At 37.5% G+C, this 20,019-nt stretch overlaps 1 protein-coding gene across 2 annotated transcripts in view; it reads right to left on the bottom strand.

Moving 5' to 3' along the window:
• Positions 1–5,150: 5,150 nt before the first annotated feature.
• The window catches only part of KDM1B (lysine (K)-specific demethylase 1B), a 23,381-nt gene continuing 8,512 nt past the window's right edge, over positions 5,151–20,019 (bottom strand). Inside the window, exons 9-20 of one of the 2 annotated variants that reach the window (XM_009701527.1) lie at positions 19,129–19,305; positions 18,118–18,192; positions 16,612–16,749; positions 14,936–15,107; positions 13,782–13,909; positions 12,225–12,356; positions 11,751–11,825; positions 10,706–10,822; positions 9,734–9,859; positions 8,126–8,248; positions 5,840–5,992; positions 5,151–5,234 (exon numbers count right to left, since the gene is read on the bottom strand). In XM_009701527.1, the coding sequence (XP_009699829.1) occupies positions 5,151–5,234; positions 5,840–5,992; positions 8,126–8,248; positions 9,734–9,859; positions 10,706–10,822; positions 11,751–11,825; positions 12,225–12,356; positions 13,782–13,909; positions 14,936–15,107; positions 16,612–16,749; positions 18,118–18,192; positions 19,129–19,305 (1,500 nt within the window). The remainder of the gene's footprint in view (positions 5,235–5,839; positions 5,993–8,125; positions 8,249–9,733; positions 9,860–10,705; positions 10,823–11,750; positions 11,826–12,224; positions 12,357–13,781; positions 13,910–14,935; positions 15,108–16,611; positions 16,750–18,117; positions 18,193–19,128; positions 19,306–20,019) is intronic. The other variant, XM_009701528.1, reaches the window with a different exon arrangement.

Below are 20,019 nucleotides of genomic sequence, written 5' to 3'. Positions count from 1 at the left end.
AATTTACAAAAGGATAGTGTACTTCTATTTATTGTCTATATGCATTACTTGTCACTTTGGAATTGCACAGATGGGATGGAAATGAACTCAGCATCCTTCAAATACTTTGTTTAAATCTCTTAACTACAACTTGGTGTAGTCCTCAACAGAGAAGAAATGTCTGAGCTGTTTCCCTGCTAATCCATACCAGTCTGGCTGCAGCTGATACAGGATTCCAGTTCTTGCTACAACTGGGGAAAGGCTGCAAGACAATACTAAAAGGTAAATAAAATGTCCTGCTTATACAGCTGATCAGGGCTCTAAATCCTGTACAGAGATGCTTATAAAAAATAGAAACTGGCTAATTGGATAAAAGGTAACTGAATAAAGTGCTCAGGTGTATACCTTCCAGATGCTTAAGGTGATGTCCTGACCATTGTATTCTAGAAGGATAGTCCTAACATCTTGATTTGATTGTTTACGGCATAATTCCTACAGTCCGGTGTTCCTCTGACTGGTTCCTCTGTTTAGTTAAGTCAGAGTTATGTGGTAACCTGTGGTATACTGCTGAGGCGTGTCTAACCAAGATGAAATTAGGAAGATACAACTTTAAGTGTCATCCAACTTCTTTCCAGAAGCTCTAGACTGCTAGCCTTCTTGGGCCTGAGCACGCTGCTTATAGCATCTGTGTTCTTTCTGCATCATCCTGTTACAAGGCACGTGACAAAGCAAGATCTATGAATGTCTGGGTTTAATTAGCCACTGCTAAGCTGGACTTAAAAATAACCCTTTTGGACGCCAGTGCTTAATCTGGCCAAATAATGCTCCTGGCAGTCAGCATGGTGATTCCAATAAGGTTTATTAGCTCTGTTGCTGTTTCAGGGAGAAGTTTGGTTCATGACTGCTTGGGTAGATCTAATTATTCCTGTTTCCAAACCAGAAAGTTGACTACAATCCAGTAGCTTCAACTGAGCTAGGGGGCTGGAGCAGAGGATGTAGGAGGGGAGGCAAAGAGAGCTGGGCTTGTTCAGCCTTAAGAAGAGACGGATAAAGGGGGATCATACTGCGGTCTGCAACCACCAACTGGGAGAGCATGGGGAAGGCAGGGCCAGGCTCTGCTTGGAGGTGCACAGCGAGAAGACAGGAGGTAACAGGCACAAGAGAAATTGCAGTTACATGATAGAGGAAGAAAAGCTTCACCATGAGGGTGGTCATGCAGAAACGGGGTCTGGAGCAGTTGTGGAATTGCTGTTGGAGATGTTCAGAATTCAGCCTGGCAGTTCCCCGAGTAACCAGCTCCACGTTGGCCCTGTTCTGAGTAAGGGTTTGAACCAGATGATCTCCAGAGGTCCTGGGGATAAGAGGATGGCAATATTGCCTAACTTGCCATGCCTTTTCACCCAACTGCACTCAGTTGTAGACTTGCTACTTCACTTTTATTTCTGATCTAAGTTTTAGACAGCTGGGCTAAAAGGAAAAAAAAAAAAATCCCTCACACCAACTATTTTCTTGAAGGGCTGTCATTCTTTGGGGGAGTGTGATGAAATCTACTGATTTGTACTTTATTTTAAAAGCAGCATTAGTATTTTGTTTCCATTCTAAAGATTGTTATTCTTAGAATAAAGTTAACATTTTTCAAGACCAGTGTCAGGTGTAACAAAAATAATTTCCTTCAGGGAGTTAGCATTAGGAGAACAAAGCACATCCTCAGGATACAAACTTTGAACTGCTAATCAAGTATGACGGGGTTAGGGGAAAGCAGTGAATCTTCCAACCATCATGCTTTTGCTGGTTCAGACCTACATGTGTTACTGGTTGAAATAAACTTTCAAAGGGAGTAGGAATATTTTTTTTTTTCTTAAGTTGCCTGCAGTCAAGCTTAAACTAAATGAACATCTAACCTCCCATTCAAGAAAAATAACACAGATACGTGTCACCAGAATTTGTCATTGTTTGTATTTTACATGTTTTGGGTATATAGGAACCCTGCAGGACCATGATCCTACAAAGTGTTCACACTACACTTACTCAGTGAAAAGCATTAAGTGGTTCACTGGTGATTTTTCTGGCTATTTTAAAATTATGGGCAGTGCTTCTAAACAACTATCATTTTAGCTCAAATTTCCTCTGGCTAAGGAAGATAATTGACACAAGCTTATGAATGGCTTTGTAAAACTTTGAGGCAAAAGACACTGACTATTAGGGCATTGTCCAAATAACAGCAAAGTTAGTACTTAGAGCTCAGAGAAGGCTGTAGAGCAGCATTTCTGGGGAACTGTCTAGCTGTAGGAATATACTAAAATGAAATCTTAAATCGATATCAAATGAAACAAAAAAGTAGGCTTACCCACTAGTTAAATTTAAAGAGGAAAAAAACCCAAACAAACAACCAAGCCATGAGCATCCTGTGGATACTTTCCAGTTTTATTCTGCTGCCATAACATAGTCACACAGAAGAGTTGAAGTGTAACAGATCATGCTCTGCATACAAATATTTTTGGTAACATTTAAACAAATCTACTCAAAGAAAACATTCCCCAGTTCTTTATTTGCAGGGAATAAATTAAACACAAAAGAAAAAAAACACATACATGCTTGAAATAATTTTAACATGGGTATTAAAAATTTTGGGGGAACATTAATTAAAGAATGAAGTCTCAGAACCAGCCTGATGTTCTTATACATCTCAAATGAACGTAAGTTAAAATGGAACATACTTATTTACTCCTCAAACTTAAGTGCAGCACAACACAGTTTAAGTGCCTTGGCACCAAACTAATATACAAATAATTATTAGACTAGGCCATTGGTAAAGTTATCATTTGTTATCTTTTTTTTTTTTAACGCTATGAGAATTGTGCAGCAGCTGAAGCCAAACGTGACAGTATTTGTTCATGTCCATCTCTATTCCCTAGAGTATAGCATTTATCTACCTGCAAAGTTGTAGATAGATTTAAAACCCCAAGTACAAATTAACTGGATAGAAGCATATGCCTAAAATCAAGCACGTTCACACGGACTTCGGACTGCAGCAGTGGGTGCTGAGCTTGACTTTCCAGGCAGTTTCTACCTAAAATGTGATGTGTTTCTATGTTGTTATTAAGCTGACTGAAATTTTGACCAAGGTCAGCTGAAGCAGCCAAGGAATATAATGTTTTGGGCTTGTAGTAATAAGCTTTTTTCCCTACCTTCAGAAGCTCCTCTCCTAATAATTTTGTCATATATGATAAACTCGGAAAGAAACTCGGAACTCGAACATATGCAGCTCTCAATCTTTCCTAGTTATGCTATAAGTTGGCCTGTAATATAGGAAATTAACAAAGTGCAAATGATTACCAAAAGCAAAATCTGATGTCTGATTATCTTTTGTCATCAGAGGATTTTTCTCTTGCTTCTTACAGCCTTTAAATTACTATTTAATACTTGGAAATACTTTAAAACTGTACATACTAGCATTTATGTAGAGGAAAATTATGAACAGTTACACTTTTCCTATTAATCCATATCATTCAGCTTTAAGAAGCAGAACAGAATATATATCTGAAAAACATCTAGTTATATAAACATCTTCACCTTGTAAATTAGAGATTAAATAAAGGTATTTAACAATATCATAGCTACTCTAAAACCAAAATATTAGGTATTTTAAAAGAAGAATTGCATTTCTTCAGTAGGATTTTTCTTAAGGTTGCTTGTTGTTGGTTTTTTTTTTCCAAGGATACAGCTTTATGGAAATAAGCACTGTAACTCAAAAACGTTTGCTGTGTCATTCTTAAATGAAAAGAGAGATTTAAAAAAGAAAAGAGCCTATGTATGAGAGTGGGGCAGGGGAGAGAATAAGTGCTTACTTCCCTTCCAGAAATCACAAGATCTATGCAGTAAAGTTATAGGGAAGGTGCAGGGGAAGAGTAAAAGTTGGGTTTAATTTTTTTTTTTTTTTATTAATACCATTTTAGTGGAACAGTATTACAACAGATATCCTAGTTGTGTCTGTCTTCTATTGAAAATTTTTTTTTTCTTCCCTGTCTCATGGAAAAGCTATTAGACAGATGCTTAGCCCTTACTGAATTATTCCCTCAAGTTGTTTTTAATAATACTTTAATAATAAAAGAAAAAAACCCCAAACTTCAAGTCAAAGTGCAAGCCACCTTGTTTCAGCCCTTCATAAAAGTGTTAATATTTTTCCTCATTCATCTTCACTTATTTTTTAAATATAAAATCTGAATGAGCCATTAGGAACTTACAGTCCTTCACTCCCCACTGTGCACTCGTATCAGTAGATAGTTCCTCTACTCAGCCCAAATGAATTTGGAAGTTTGTTTTCAAAATAATCTTAGAACTACAATATCCTTTTTAAGCTGTCCTGTTTCTATGTGATCAGAAGCACTAAGCAAATCTAAACTTAGCCTATTATCGTAACAAGAATTTCTCTGAATAAGCAGCAGAGAGAATATTTCAAAGTTTTTTAAAGTAATGTAAAAGTTAATTTTTCAAGTTTTTATTAGCTACAATAACCTTTCTATGATTGCACTGTAAACTGTTCCAGCAGTCTGATTTAAAGGAACAAACTTGATATTCCAAAGCCCACTTAGTGGAGGCTAAGAATATGAAAAATATTCTAGAAAAGGTTATTGATTGCAAGTGGAAAAAAATGATAGCTGAGTTTCTTCCTACAATAATTCTAGAATTTGTCTAGGCTATTCAGGCTTTTGGGAGCAAGTGTGAGCTCCTATGAGCATAATCAACCTGAGAAGCACAGTTAGTGGAAACTTCCCATCGTCATGACTAACTGCCAGCATTTTTAATGCTGTCTGTTAGTTTAGTCTTGTTTTACTCCGACCTTCTGAAATGAAGGTTTACAATAGCAGGACTTGAGCCATACAGAAGAGGACTCTCAACAAAAGTTCCGTTAGTTAAGCTGTGGCCAGGGACTCCAATGTCACTCTTGCTGGTAATACCTTAGCCAGAAAAAAAGTCCCCAACAATATGTATCATCAGGGCTTAAAAAGGGGGTCAGGGAGAAAGAGGAAAAGAAAGCTGAAGATTTTATCTTCAGGTACCATATACTATTTAAGTACCACTTAGGAAAAAGGCAGCAATAGGAAACTTGAAGATAGTTTTACCCACAGAAAACAATTAAAAATATATCTATGAACACAAAATTTCAGTACTCAAAATGCTGCTATTTTGCTTGCTTCTCGAACTCCACTCAAGTAAGCTCCTGTAACGGTCTGAGGAAAGTGCCTATTTGTGGCCTGTATTTAAAAAAAAAAAAAGTATTAATTGTTTCTAAAACTATTAGAAGAGATATTCAGTTTATAAGATCAGTTTTGTTTTCCTTAAGTATATACCAACACTTTTAAAAACCACAGAAAACTTCTTAGAAAGAATTTAGGAGGAAATATTTAAGATTTTTACCAACTTCAACATTTGCAAGCAAGTCAACTAGCAAAATTAGTGGTCTGTTTTGCCATCTGCGCTTTAGTGCGGGAGGTGAGTTCTGTTCCAGTACAGAACGCACCTATACCATTGGCAGCGTGCATTTGTTACATTACCCACAAATGGAGTAACGGAAAGACAATTTGACTAAAAATACAAGTGGATTGTATAGTCGTCTTGTCCTGTTCTGCACTTAATGGTTAGGCAGTTCACCCTGACCTGAAATATTTGGCAGACGTTCCATGCCCAATAATAATATGAATAAAGAGGGTTCTGTGTCAAAATCAAGAAACATTAGCCTATTTGTGTAACAGAATATTTATATGCTGCCTCTAGATTAATGGTGTTGGTTAGCAAAAGCCAATCTTTTGTAAGAAATACTTCCCCAATAACCTTAATCAACACTAACAAAGATACTTACCTCACCAGCAAAAAAAATTTTTCCTTGTATGTCTTCTGCTATAATATCATAAGCTTCACCACTGCCCCCTGTTTTCACAAAACTATATGCCATCTGGAGCCAAGGGTCTTTGCTCCATCGAGTAACAAAAAACTTCACTGGGTCAGGAACCTCCTGCATAATCAAAACAGAAGTTATGCACTGCAAAGAAAGCTTTTTCTCATAAACAGTTTCTTGTAAGCTTTAGAGAAGCTTCACCACTGCCCCCTGTTTTCACAAAACTATATGCCATCTGGAGCCAAGGGTCTTTGCTCCATCGAGTAACAAAAAACTTCACTGGGTCAGGAACCTCCTGCATAATCAAAACAGAAGTTTCTCATAAACAGTTTCTTGTACGCTTTAGAGTATGGAATATTATTACGATACAGATTAGATCACATTCCAGAATTAAATTCCAATTTTCTTTATTATACTACTAACCACAAAGATAATTTTGTTTGTTACACTTGCCTGATGCCTGAAACATTACAGCTGCACTGTTTTGAATGCAACAAATCTGGATATTGTAAACCTAGAACTACATGAGGGTAAAAAAAGAATTCTCCTCAAAATACACAGATACTCTTGCAAACAGATAAAATACCAATACCAACATCATTCAATGTGTTTGTATGTATAATGTAAGCATTTTTTATCTTGGTAAGGCATGATGCTTTGCTACTTCTAGCTTGTTAAATCTCAAAATGTAATCTTCACTTTGGAGATAATGTTACTTCTCCATGGGAGTAAAATTACTTATCCAAGATCAGAAAATGAGCTGGCTTGAAAACTAGGTTCAGGGAGAAAACAAAAACCAGAAAGTCAGAGCGTCTGCAGCTAAGCCATGACGGTAATACTGTGTATTCTTTGTCATCCTGCAGCATGCAAATTCCACACAATTCTACCCAAAAGAGCCTGGATAACAATCGTATGAAGGCTTTGTCAACTACAGCTGTGTCTTACTCTTGAGGAGCTTGTGACAAGTAAACAGAAGCACCCTGGTTGCCTCTTACACAACATCTGGTATCAACGAATAGACTATTCCATTCAGGTAGCACACGAGAGATTAAAACTCAAGCAATCGAGACAATGGCTAGCCAAGCATGGCAGGTTTCACCGACATCCCAGAAGAAGTTCTGGTACACCTCTGGAAGCTATCCGGTCTTTGAAAATCCCGCTCTGTTGTGGACAGATGCCTGAAATTCACAGCTGCTATAAACCACAGAGACAGACATGAAAATTGCTCTTCTAGACTAGAGTGGCACCAAAACCAAAGACCTGTTTGCTACCTCTACGTTCTCATGAGATCCAAATAGCAGGTATGTGGACTTACATTGCACATGATTCTGGTAACTGTAAAGCCATTACCAAAAGTATGTTTTCTAGGAAAAGTCGAGCTTTCAGATGCCAAAGTTTTTCCAAGATCGTTAATCCTAACATCTGAACCATCAGTAGAACTTGAGAGATCACCCATGAACATTAACACAGGCATTCCTTGGGATCTAACTGCCCTAAGTCATTTAACTAAGGCATTACTGTCTATAGAGTGGAATGCAAATAACATTGCTAAGTGATGGTCTTCTGCTTGCCCTAGATTTCTCTGGTTTTCCTATTAGTTTTTATCCTAATGATGAGCTGGGGAAAGGAAAAAAGGTAGAAACTTTTATCTAATGTTTTTCTTACAGTCAGGATGTAGGGCTCTTGATAGATCGTTTTGCCTGTACCTCCATCCCAAGTCAGCTCAGGAAGGGTTGTTTCTTATTAGAAGAGTAAAGGATTGGTTTGGTTTGGGGGTGTTGTAATTTCCGTTGCTTTTTACATGTTGGGGTCGGGTGGGGGCTAAATCATCAAATCCATCTAGTTTAAAGCTTTTATCATGTATTGAAGCGGTGATGACAAAAAAAAGCAAGGTTTGGATAAAGTGACAGCGAATTAAGAAATGTATTTGTGTTGCCTGCCTAAAGTACTGATTTTAATTAATTTTCCTTTCTAAAAGCACTTTAAAGGATGATAGTTCATTTCTGTTTTTCAATTCATTACCATTTTCCTTCAAACTGATCTAAGATATTTCTTCACATTTTTCACACAAAAGACGAAACATTGTGGTTTTAGTGTATCTCAAAGGAAGCATATTGCCTCAGACTGACAAGACGAGAAAAATAGTTTAAAATGTCAAAGGTTTTCCTATACATCATGAAGCAATACAATTGAAAGCTTTACACCTGTTGGCAAGTTAATTAATCTCTTAATAAAAGAGGCTTCTCTTACCTGCTCCTTAAACAGCTCTCGAAGTACAGTCATACACTGTTGCAGTACTTGTTTATCATCTAAATTCTTAATGGTCATCACAGCATCTCCAGTGACCACTGACATTAAAATGCTTTGTTTGCCCTAAAACCAAGACATTAAGATATGAGATCCTTTCGCAATTACTAGGTTAGGAAGTATTTCTTGAAGAGTCCCTTTTAATTGGTATTGACAAAGAGATTTCAGCTGCAAAGCAAGTTGTGTTCTAGAGGGAAGTGGGTTCGATTCCTTAAAATAAAGGGTTCATACTCTACAGTATTTATGCCTAAATTACTAACATCTTCCGACGTCTTGTTCACAGATCTGTGTTACGGTCAGCCCCTTTTACAACTTGCCGAATTAACTAAAAACTTCCTATCTACCTATTTAAAGGCTACACCAAAAGACTTGACATTTATAGTGTTATTCTTTGTGAAAGACCTCTTAAGCTCCAGTTCCCTGCCAAAATTCCACCTCAACTGTACTCCAGTTTCAAAAGGCAGTAACAAAGAGAATCTATTTAAATACTAGGTAAGATACATTTTGGATTAGGCCAATACTAAGTTCTTACCAGCAGATCTTGGCCCAAGCAATGAAAGCTCAGTTCCTTCTACTTCAAGAAATCTGCTACCATGCAGAAGTTTCAAAGATGAAGCGGTGACTACAGAATAGCACACAGGTTCTCAACTCCTTTAAAGAACTCTCCCTCTCTCGTTTATATAAGACAATTCGTCTGTTACTAAACTTGATAGCTAGCAGAAGATAGCTATCAAGCAAATTATATCTAGTGTCTCTGGACAGCACCAGCACACTGAACCTCATGTAGAGTAAACTTAAAAGTATCAAAAACTTGTTTAAGGAAAGTCATATACAGGCACAGATAGTGTAGTAACACAGCACAGTCTTCACAGGATGGTGTCCTTTTGGAGTAAGCCATAAGGTTACAAAATGGCCTTTTAATTGCTTCCAAGTAGTAAGCAGCAGTTGTTGTAAAAGCACCAAAAGGTAAGATAGAAATGTGTAATGTGTCTGCTTGAAACTGGCAGGGAAGAGAAACATGATGTCAGTGCAACTGATTAAAATTTGTTTTGAAATTCATGAGTTTGGGACTGACCCCACAGACCTCAATTTCATACAACGCCTAGCGTTTCTCTTTTCTTCTGTCATTCCATATCGTTATTCAGGCTAGTGCAAGCCATTAAGTGTTAATAAGCCAGCATGATCTTTTTAACAGGATTTTTAGCTGATTTAAATGGGAACAGAAGTCCTAAACTTAAAGTGACTGGTAGACTTTTTTCCATATTAGTACATCTACAGTCAGGTATTACAGACTTGTTTCCAGGCTAGTTTGCAAATAAAAGCATTAACTTGCTTGTACATTAATTTGTATCCAAACATAGGAAAACATTCCCATTTATTACAATGAAATATCAATCAGCTTTTTCTTGATAAATAACACCGCTTCCACTTCTTTTAACAGTTGTGGGGGTGGGGGGAAAAAGAAAACTTTCATTGTTCAGTAATTATTGCACCTAGATTCCAAACTGAATTTCTGAAGGGCCAACAGAAAATACAGCTAGCATATGATACCTCTGGATCCATGTCATAGAAAACACTGAAGAGCCCACGTTGGCTGGAATTGGGTGGAACGTGACCAAAAAAATCAGCTCCTTGAATTTTACTGTCCCAAAATCTATAAGGAAACTGCAAGGCAATCTAGAGGAGAGGGGGGAGAGAGAGAAGGAATTAAAGCATTTCATACCACAAAACTCATAATTGGATATGGTATTATGTTGTTCTTCTAACGCTTGTTACCTCTTCCACTCAATTAGAGACACCCAGTTCTATGAGAGGGTTTCAACAGAGGATATATGGGCCTGTTCTCCAAGGGCGACAGGGAAGGAAAAAAAAAATGCTAGTCTCACAAACTGAAATGCACAGCCTATCAAATTCACAATGGAATTCACTATGGGAAATGCTCAAGAAATTCAGCAGAAATTTTGCAAACATAACACAGAACTTAGTGATCCCCATTCTGTGGGATGGGAGTTCTGAATCTTGCCTTTAAATTTCAACATTGTTATAATCCTGTTTCTGGCATTACTTCTCTTACTGTTTTGTTCTAAGCATACATCTAACTAGGGATCTTTTCAGGAGAGGCTGTCTTTTTGCACTGGGAAAGGGCAGGAGATTTTACACTGGTCAAATACACAACTTTCAATATTCTTCTGAAATAGTTTATGTATTTATTAGGTTGAAAGGACCTGGAATAAACATATTATTAGAATTTTGGAAGATCTAAGACCATCATGAAGGCTTGCTCAAAACATTTAAGCTGTGAAGTGATTCTGAAAGCAATTTCTTTAAAAATTCCATTAAGTTGGGAAATCTAAGAAACAGAAATCCATGTGATCCCTGATAGCATTCTGCCCTTCTGGGCTACTGTATAGAAGTAAAACCAAATGCATAATAAATCCTGAGAAACACACAGCAAAAGCAATAGGTGCAAAGCAGCCAGTGTTTCTATGAAAAGAAAATTAAATATAATCTGAAATTACTTACCTTCTCAATGACTCCTGCTCCCAAACTATTAATGGCTTTAATTTTTTTTTCTGACAGTGGAGGATTAAACTGAATGGCATTTTTCTGAAGAAGGGCCAGGGGTACAGTCACTAATACCTGAAAGAAATAATTACAATCACAACACTAGCAAAAGCTGAATACTGCACTTAAGCCTCACAGCATCCTCTTAACTATCTTGGATTACTCTTGTAGGATACAGCCTAATACTCACCAAACTTCTCTAGATTAGTGTCTGGTTTTACTCCCCATTAATGGGAAACGCATGCCTTAAATTCAGGTGAAAACAAAACCAGTGAACTTCAGGATCTAAGTTGTAGTCTGTTGAATTGCATGTATCAGAGTGGCTAACCATGCTACGAATTTTAATACCTCCTGTAAATTACAGTCAATGGCTCTCAGATTAACAAAACTGTGTTTTTGAAAGGAGAGAAGATGGTCATTGTTTTGTTTGGGTTTTTTCTTCCTTCACAGATCCCTTCTCTTTAAAATATGCTCAGTAACACTGTTGATGTCAATCCAATCTTGATTAAGTTTATGTGTCATTTTAAAAATTACTAAAAGCTAAATTACGCAGCATGAAGCAAGTGGGGATACAAGGAATAAGGGAGACTGAGAAATATGGGTTATCAAATCCTGCATACCAACGGGAAAAACTTTTAACAGGGCAGATTCACATGCTAAATTGGGTAAAGCTGAGTAGGGAATGGAACCAGAAAACGTAACTGTCACTCGAAAGGCCAGATAAAAATCTATTTGCTTCACATTTTTAACACTACCTTTATAGTGCTTAGTTCTTCAAATCAACTAGTACTCAAAACTCAAGCGTCCTCAATGAAAAATAGGCTCTAGGACATCCAAATATGAGTCACTAGAATATATGAGTTTTCGTCTTTCAGTGGGGAGAAATTGGACTAAATAGTCTTCTGAGGAGGGGGAAAAAAAAAAAAAAAAAGACAAAAAGAACATGTTGTCAATATTGTTCTTGTGTTCCCTAGAATCCTTAATCTTGAAGCATATTGGGTACCTTTTGTGTTGTCCACACTGTTCCATCTGCAGTAGTGACCTGTACTTCTTCACCAGAATAGTCAATGCTCTGTACCTATTGAAAGACAAATTGAAGAAGATTATACTACCAAATCGACATATGCAATGCAAATTTAGACAAGAATAGCTACTATAGCACCAGTCTGCAAACTGGAAACTGAAGAACACAAATTTCCAGAGAAATATTGAAAGAAAAAAAAAAAAAGCCTCCATGGAAGCTGAAAAAGAAAAATCATCATGATTCTAACATATAAGCTCATCATATCATAATATTTAAGTACTGATAGTCCTCAGAGAGGATTTCCAGAAATGCTGAAATTGTCCTCGCTTTTCTTAAAGACAAGTTGAAATAATCACAGGCAGAGATTTGCCTGCTCCAAAAGATTACAAAGCCATGAGTGGGTGCTTCAAAGCAATCCAAGACAGGCACTGCATCAACATTTTCCAGACTCACTGGGAAATTCAGCCGGATGTCCAGCCCTTCTGCCAATTTATCAATCACAGTAGAATATCCCACAGTTAGAAGTGTGTGATCTCCAGCAAACTGGGCAAAAAATTCATTGTGGTCCCATGAGCGTGCAGATACCTGTGGACAGAACATAACTAGCTGTCTCTACTGGTGAGGTGACATGGGCACTAGCAGAAGTCCCAGAGTTTAAAAGAAGCCACCCTAATTCCCTTCACAACTAGGGGGGGGAGTGTATCACCAGAATGTATGGCAACACTGACAAAAGCAAACGGCTTATTTACCTAAGGCCACTATAAAACATACGAATTGCTGGATTAAGCAATGTCATAATATGGATTGGTTACTAGCAGGTAATTTATAGTTCTGCTTGGTAGAGAAAACAAGGAAAGTAGTACAAAAATTCAGGTGGACTGCAGTGTATTTATTTCAGTTCTCTGTCTCTGGCAAAGAAATCTGACTTTACAGCTTTAACACTTCAAATAAAAATGGAAATGTTTCATTTCCCAACACGAAGGGGAAAATAAGATACAAAAAAACTCAATGGAATTTTTATGTCACTTTGGAGGTTCTTCCATGATATCTTTCATTGCCCTTCTCCCCTGCAAACTCATAGTACAATAGTGATATTCGCACTAAGCAATCGCCACATAGCAGTGAAAAATCTGAAGCAATTCTCAAACTGCTATTCAAATGCCAATTCCTACTTCATATTTTGATTTTAAAATTGAAGGTAAGAGAGATTTTAACATCTTTCTTATTTCCCCTGGGTGCTCATGAAGTCTGAAAGCTTGACACATCACAATACTTTCCATCGACTGCCCTGGTACAGCATTGTCTTGCAGATTTTTGTTATGTTGTTATGTGCTTCTCAGTTCAGATCAGATTTGTGCATCTGCACATATCAATCGGCTGTTCCCACTACCGTAGTACAATTGACCCTAAGCATCTTTAACCCAAGCAACAGGACTGAGTAAATAATGCACTGCAAACAACATCATACTTTGATATTTCCTGAACCTGCTTGGTTAAAACTGAAGTCGCGAGGAAAGCCAAGTATCACATAGTCAACAGAATACCTAGGAGTGGTGAACTGGGGCCCACCGTCAGGGCGTTGGAACACTTCAGAAGTTAAATGCATTTATTCTCAAGATACCTAGCAAGGTAGAGAAATACCTCAGTTTTTAAACACAGAACTGAGAAGCAGAAGTCACACACAACATCTGAGGAAGATCAACTTTCCTGTGAATCCTACCACCCAGCATCTCAGCAAAATGCCCTACTCCACTGCACCATCTACTCTTGACTTCTACATTAAAGAGGATCTCGCTGGAAGCACGTCATGAACTCCCATCAGATTACCTAAGGCAGTGCTGGAGTCTGTCTCAGTGCGTTTCAAGAACAGGTTAGGGATGTAGGAACAGTTCAGCGATAGCTAATTCTTCCTTTGGGGCCATGGGATGGATCAGATGACTTCTCAATGTTACTTCCAACCCTGTTTTCTGTGAAGCTCAACCACTTCAGAACACAGCTGTCAAAACTCACCTGAGAGAGATTGCTGCCACAGGCATACTCCAAATTACTGAGATGGAACTGTAGTACTTTTTCTTCCAGCTCACTGAACTGGATACCAGACTCCTGAATAAAGGCTTTATAGATCTCTTGTATTTTCTCTGTGAAAGAACATGTTTAAAATAAGAACGTATCACAATTTGTCAGAAGTCCTACTGCATTTCAATATGCTATTCTCTGGATCACAAGACTTTCAAGCTGATTGTTAATCTGCACTAAGATGTTTTTCTTCTCATAGAAAAAAAATGCCAGATCTTTCCAGTGATAAAAATACAACTTCATTCTAATAAGCTTCCCTAGTAAAATCATCTTCTTCAAAAGCAAAACATATATAGCTTCAGGAAAAAAAGAAGTTTAAACTATTTCAAAGAAAAAAAAAACCACCACACTGTGCAACAGCACAGCTGGGATAGCCAGTTGAGACAGAAGAGAAATTAATTGTTTAGCTACCATCAATATACAGTTGAAGATATGTCAAGGAAAATACACTGAGATAATGCAGAATCCTTGCAAATAAATCCTGCTTAATTTTTACGAAATCAAAAGAGCTGAGAAACTTGATCCAGAGTTCACTGAAAAACATGGGAGTTGCTAATTCTGTCTTACAGAATCCACGCTGAAAGGATTTGGGAGGCAGACGTTTCTGAGCAAGTTGGGTTTTTTTCTTGTTGAATGTACTTGCGTGCTGTCAGTGTGGTGGGAGGTGTTGCCAATGGAGATGGGACTATTCTTGCCAGCAGAAGGCTTTGATCCGGCTCTTTTTTAGAAAGATTAGTCAAAAGTAGATGAGTTATGGCTAGCTACGGCCTGCTTCAGCAAGAAGCAAGTCTTTTGAACTGCTAGTGCCACTAGTTACACTGAAAAAGCTACCTCATGAAAACAAGATACTACATCAGAAGTCGTACAGTATTAGAAAAGCCTTCACATTAGGCTTCCTTAAAAGCTACAAGTGACATTTTGGTCTGTGTGTATACGGTAGTCAATCTCACTTTGTCCTCCACAAAGCCAGGTTAGCACTGTTGGATTTAAGGTCAGATATACAGCCATACGCTTCTAAAAATGTCTGATGTAAAAGTCAATTTAATATACAGCCAACATCTTCACTTTGAAATACATCTCCCACTTACCACCAAGAGGAACATCTTGATGTTGGGTTTTATCTTTTCTCCACTCGGAGACGACATCTAGGATGGCATTGAAATGAAAGTCCATACGTTTATCAATAGTGGGATCTGTTATCCTTCCACCTTCCTGGATCAAGTCACATTTCTCCCCTAGTTTGTGCATTTTAATGCCAAGCTTAAGAGAAAGACATTTTATTGCTTTTTAAGTATGAAGAAACTGCAGTGCCTTGCCTGCTCAAAGTTATTTAAAGTAAGGTGAATCCCTCAGATTTAAGTGATGCCACTTGAAAACACATTCAGAACTTTAAATAGTCAGATTAACTCAAACTCTCATTCTCCTAAAACTGGAGTACCAACAATCCTCCTATCTGTTAATTATCCACAAACTGGTTTTCCCCACTCTTCCAACGTTTTCTTTATCAGAGATTCCAAGAAACCTTATCTCCAGCTTTCTTACCAATCAGTACAGAGATGTTGGGTCTGGTAATCAAACATGATGAACTAGTCTCCTTCATTTCTACCTCACCTTATTCTCTAAGTCGCCATTAAAATCAGTTCTTTTCTACAACTTTCTGGTGCCTGGTGCCCAAACACTTCCCTGCATTCAGGAACTGACAGGATGTTGCTTGCCAGTTACTGCCAATTTTATTGACAAACAAGCAAAGAAAGAAATTATTTGGAATTAAACCTAGTATCTTGCTCTGTTTGTCCAACTTGTATGAACACACAACAGAGGTAAATCAGAATAAAGGGGTTTTTATGTTCTACAGAGTCAGCCTAGAGAAAACAGCACAAATAAAGCGCTAACTTCTTCCTAGGGCCTTGTTACTTAGAGCGTGCTCCAGTGTTTTTCATGTATCCTCACATCTCTCTAGGCTGTTGGTCACCGCTGCAGATCTCTTCCCAAGATACACTTGTACTTTGAATGAAAGATGACATCAAATGACCACAAAGGGATGGGCACCCAAGGTGTATTCGGAAGTCATTGCTCCTCACCTCATAACTAAAACATGATTAAAATTAAAAAAAAAAAAAAAACCAAAGAATTTCCTCATGACTTTATAGAGCACTAAACAGTTAAAACAGCATGGGCTGGATTTGCATGGCCCTCTGAACAAAATCCATACTCAGGTTCCACTTGGAGAAATTCAGCTTCCTGCAAAAAAAACCCAAACAACCCCAACCCAACCCAACCCAACCAAACAAATCAAACTGCAGTGTGTTTGCATGAATACTTGTTAGACATATTTGTCTTAACTTGTATGGAACCGAACTAGAAATACAGAGGCTGAGCAAAGGCAAGTCCATCACAGAAGTATGTGTTACGACAACATAGCAATAGCCTCCCACAGTAAAGCCTTTCTTAGCTCTAAGGAAGTCTGCTGGGGAACTTTTACATGACTATCTCCAGAAAAGGGGAAAAAAGTGGTTTCTTCCGGTTCTGAAGCTGGAGCCACCTCGGTTTTTCTTTACATAACGTGCCTGAAACCATTCTACAGCCCCTCTCTCTCCCCAGCTGTTATCAAAGATACAGTAGCACCACGGAGTTTACTTACAATACAGAACAGTGTTTTAATCATGTCATGAAAAAGGACTCCCACCCTTACCCAGCCACCCGGACCTGGCTTTAACAACCATTTTTCACTAGTGATAATGCATGACCACTGCAGGGAACCCACTTGCTCACACATTAGTGCCATTGGGTTGTTGACACATCCATTGACGATTTGTGCACCTCTTCCAACAGTGACTCCTTTAAACGTGTTATCGTCCCACACTCGGCCACCAATTCTGTCTTTAGCTTCTAAGACAATGACCTATGACACAATGCAGCTTAGTAAATGGTAAGATTTAATTATATTAAACATACCTGTTCAACTCCAGAGCAAAGGAGAAAACGAAAGAACAAAAAAACCCCAAGCAATCCAGCCATGCTAACAATCTTAACAATTTATTTTCGTTTGTGGATATAGTTCATTTATGCATTTAAATTGTCTTTTAAAAGTTACCCTGTGGGATATATTTACATTTACATATAAAATACCTGTTTCTTTAAGAACCAACCCTAACAAAAATAAGCCTTCTTTTTAAAAAAAGCTAAAGTCCTAATCTCAAAATCGGAGTTGAAGGCATGCTACAGGCTATTCAACACAATGATCTGGGTGCAGTATCCATCTGAGGAAGTCCATACACCTTTTGGAGAAATTTATTCCTGGGATACGCCAAGAAAACCCCATTCTCATGCATTTCCACCATTCATACATACCTCCTTCGGCATCCACTGCTTCTCACAGACTGACAGAGGATACTGGACTAGATGGATGTCTGACTGAATGTGTTTACCCTTACTTATATTATCTTTTTATTTTTAGAGAAAGTCTTTTTAGAGAAACTCCATCTCTCCAGAACAGTAGAAAGCAACAGTGTGTATATATATAAAAAAAAGATTTTATGTATTCAAAAAAAGGTCCTGCCAGTTGATATTTATGTATTTGACTGCAGGATAGCTTTCCACAGGACTTGATGTACAGAAATGCTGCACTGCAATTTTCTATTTAGCAATCAAAGAATGAGATAGTGGGCCTACAGGATTCAGGGATTCATATAAATATATACGTATATGAACATAGAAATACATAAATCTGGAAAGTCAGATGCTCATTCATTTCCTTAAACCATCAGCCCTGCAAACACTTCATGTATAGAGAGTCCCACAGATTTTCATAAGCATATTCTGATGTATAAAATTATGTCAACATGTAAATATCGTGAGATCACACTCTCACTGATAAATATGAGGGAAAAGGGAAAGACGTGATTTGCTTGTTTTTAATAAGCAACAAGTAAGTACAGTCAAGTGCACAAACCACAGAAAATTCCACCTCATTTAAACAGCCATCATCTACTGTCCCATTGTTTGGACATGAATATCCATGTCTCCCCTATCCTCCCAACCCAAGTCTATGTAAAATATTCACTGCCTGCTTTGTTGAATTTTAGATACAAATAAATGCTGTTTTTAAACAGCAGATTTACTCAGTAAAACCCCAGATTTTACAAATTAATTAGGATGCCCTATACATAAATGCTTGTAACAAGAATGCAATTTTTTTCATTCTGTTGAAGAACACTTTCAAAGCAGAGGAAGTCTGATTTTTTAAGTAACGTAGTCTAAAGTTTCTTACCTTAATTCCAAAGTTGTGCAGTTGTCGGGCTGCTGCTAATCCTGCTGCACCAGCCCCAACAATAATGACAGATTTCTAAGAAATAATAAAAGAAAGATTTAAATAAATATAGTTAGAACTAAAATAGAAATTATCATAGCACGCTTATTTTTCTTCTTGCTAAAGTTAAAAATACCTGTAGGTTTCTGAAGTCTAGGCTCTCTTGTCCTCTAAAGTGATCAGTGATAACTTTTTACGATGATAGTGCATTTAATATAGAGAAAAGGTCAACTGTAGCTTTGAAAATAGTTACAATTTTTAAGGACTTTAAAAGCAGATGTCTCAATTTCTTCTGATGGAAACAGCTGAAGTTATCAGTCAAGTAACAAAATCTAACTGAAGTTACCAGACAAGAAACACACTTACCTTGTAATGATTTCCATCACAGATTGGGTTGACCAGTAAAAACTATTTTATGAAGTAAAAACATACACAAATACACTTTCCAAACATAAATCAACTTCCAATTTCTAGGAGATATGCCATTACAGAATACATTAATTTGGTAAGTTTCTGTGTGCTGTCAGGCAAATTGCTAGTCATAAATATGTACCCTTTAATCAGAGTTCTTGCAAACCAATATGGAATAGGAGTTTTCTCACCTATGGAAGCAGAGGTGTATTACAAAGTTAAACCATGAGAAGAACCTAAGTGTATTGTATATTTTTCACACAGTTCCCATCCATCTGAAAAAGCTCACAGAAAGCACAAATCCGTAGGACTGAATTCCATAGATTTTAGTGGGAACAAATAACCTTGCTAGGAAGAATCCTGTGTCTGTAGTTTCCATAACCATTGAAGGCAGATGAGAACCATGTGAAAAACATGCAGTGTGTTTGCTTTTAGATGTCATTTTACCTATCATTTCAACTGTTTATGTCAATGAGCAAAAAATCCAGAACGCAAAAAAATATAACATGTGCCATGTAGTTTCATAGCACTAATAACATAGATTTTACTACAGCAACTTACACTGTGGTATTCTTTAGGAAGAAGGTACTGGTCAGGACTGACTGATAAAATCCCTGTATTAATTAGCCCTTTCCTCGTCATAAAATAAAGTATCCTCTCCATTTCCTGTACACAGCGAATACGCACAAGCCCCCGAACAATGATGTGATGGATACATTTTTGAGGGGTAAGAGCCTCCTGCAAAGGAGAAACAAAGAATAGAAAGCGTTGATTTTCTAACATTCAAGTTTTTCATGCTGTAAACCAGATGGTAAAAATTAATCACGAATCAGGCTTCTGAGAGCATTTTAAAAGCAAGTTTTGTGGAAGTTTCTTGCTAGCCAGCATTACACAGTAAGGTCATAATTTATTAAGATAGATTAACATGGAATAAAAGCAAATGAGTCTACAAAGATACTCTTGCAACCTCCATGGTGTGCTCCATTAGTACGGGAATGGTATTGAAATGCATCCCTGATTGCAAAATGAATCTACCTGGTGGGAATGCTGGCAATGACATTCCAGTAAAATCCATTCCAAAATGGCATTCCAAATAAAAAACAGATTAATATCCAAAAAACTTTCACATAAATACAGACATCAGTATCTGAAAGCTTCAGTATGTGAAATTCCATTGAAGGCAGTGTCATAGAGTTAGCATAAGTAAAAAGAGAATCACTTCCCTCTCCAACAGTCGTATGAAAAAAAAAATAATCATAAAGCACCCACAGACACTGTTTAGAAATGTTCAAGCATCCCTTTAATAGCTGGGCAGACTCAGCAGAGTTTTAATACCTTTAAAACTTTAGTATTTTTCTGCAGAAGAAGCTCCTAGGCATTAAAACTCAAAAAAAAACCCAACCCAACCCAACCCAAAAAAAACCCCAACCCAAAACCCAGTCATTCTTAGAA

This window comes from Cariama cristata, unplaced genomic scaffold (genome assembly GCF_000690535.1).
Source record: "Cariama cristata isolate BGI_N322 unplaced genomic scaffold, ASM69053v1 scaffold3866, whole genome shotgun sequence".
NCBI classification, from domain to species: domain Eukaryota; kingdom Metazoa; phylum Chordata; class Aves; order Cariamiformes; family Cariamidae; genus Cariama; species Cariama cristata.
Note: the sequence above shows the minus strand (reverse complement) of the source record. Positions and strands in the feature narration are given on the sequence as shown.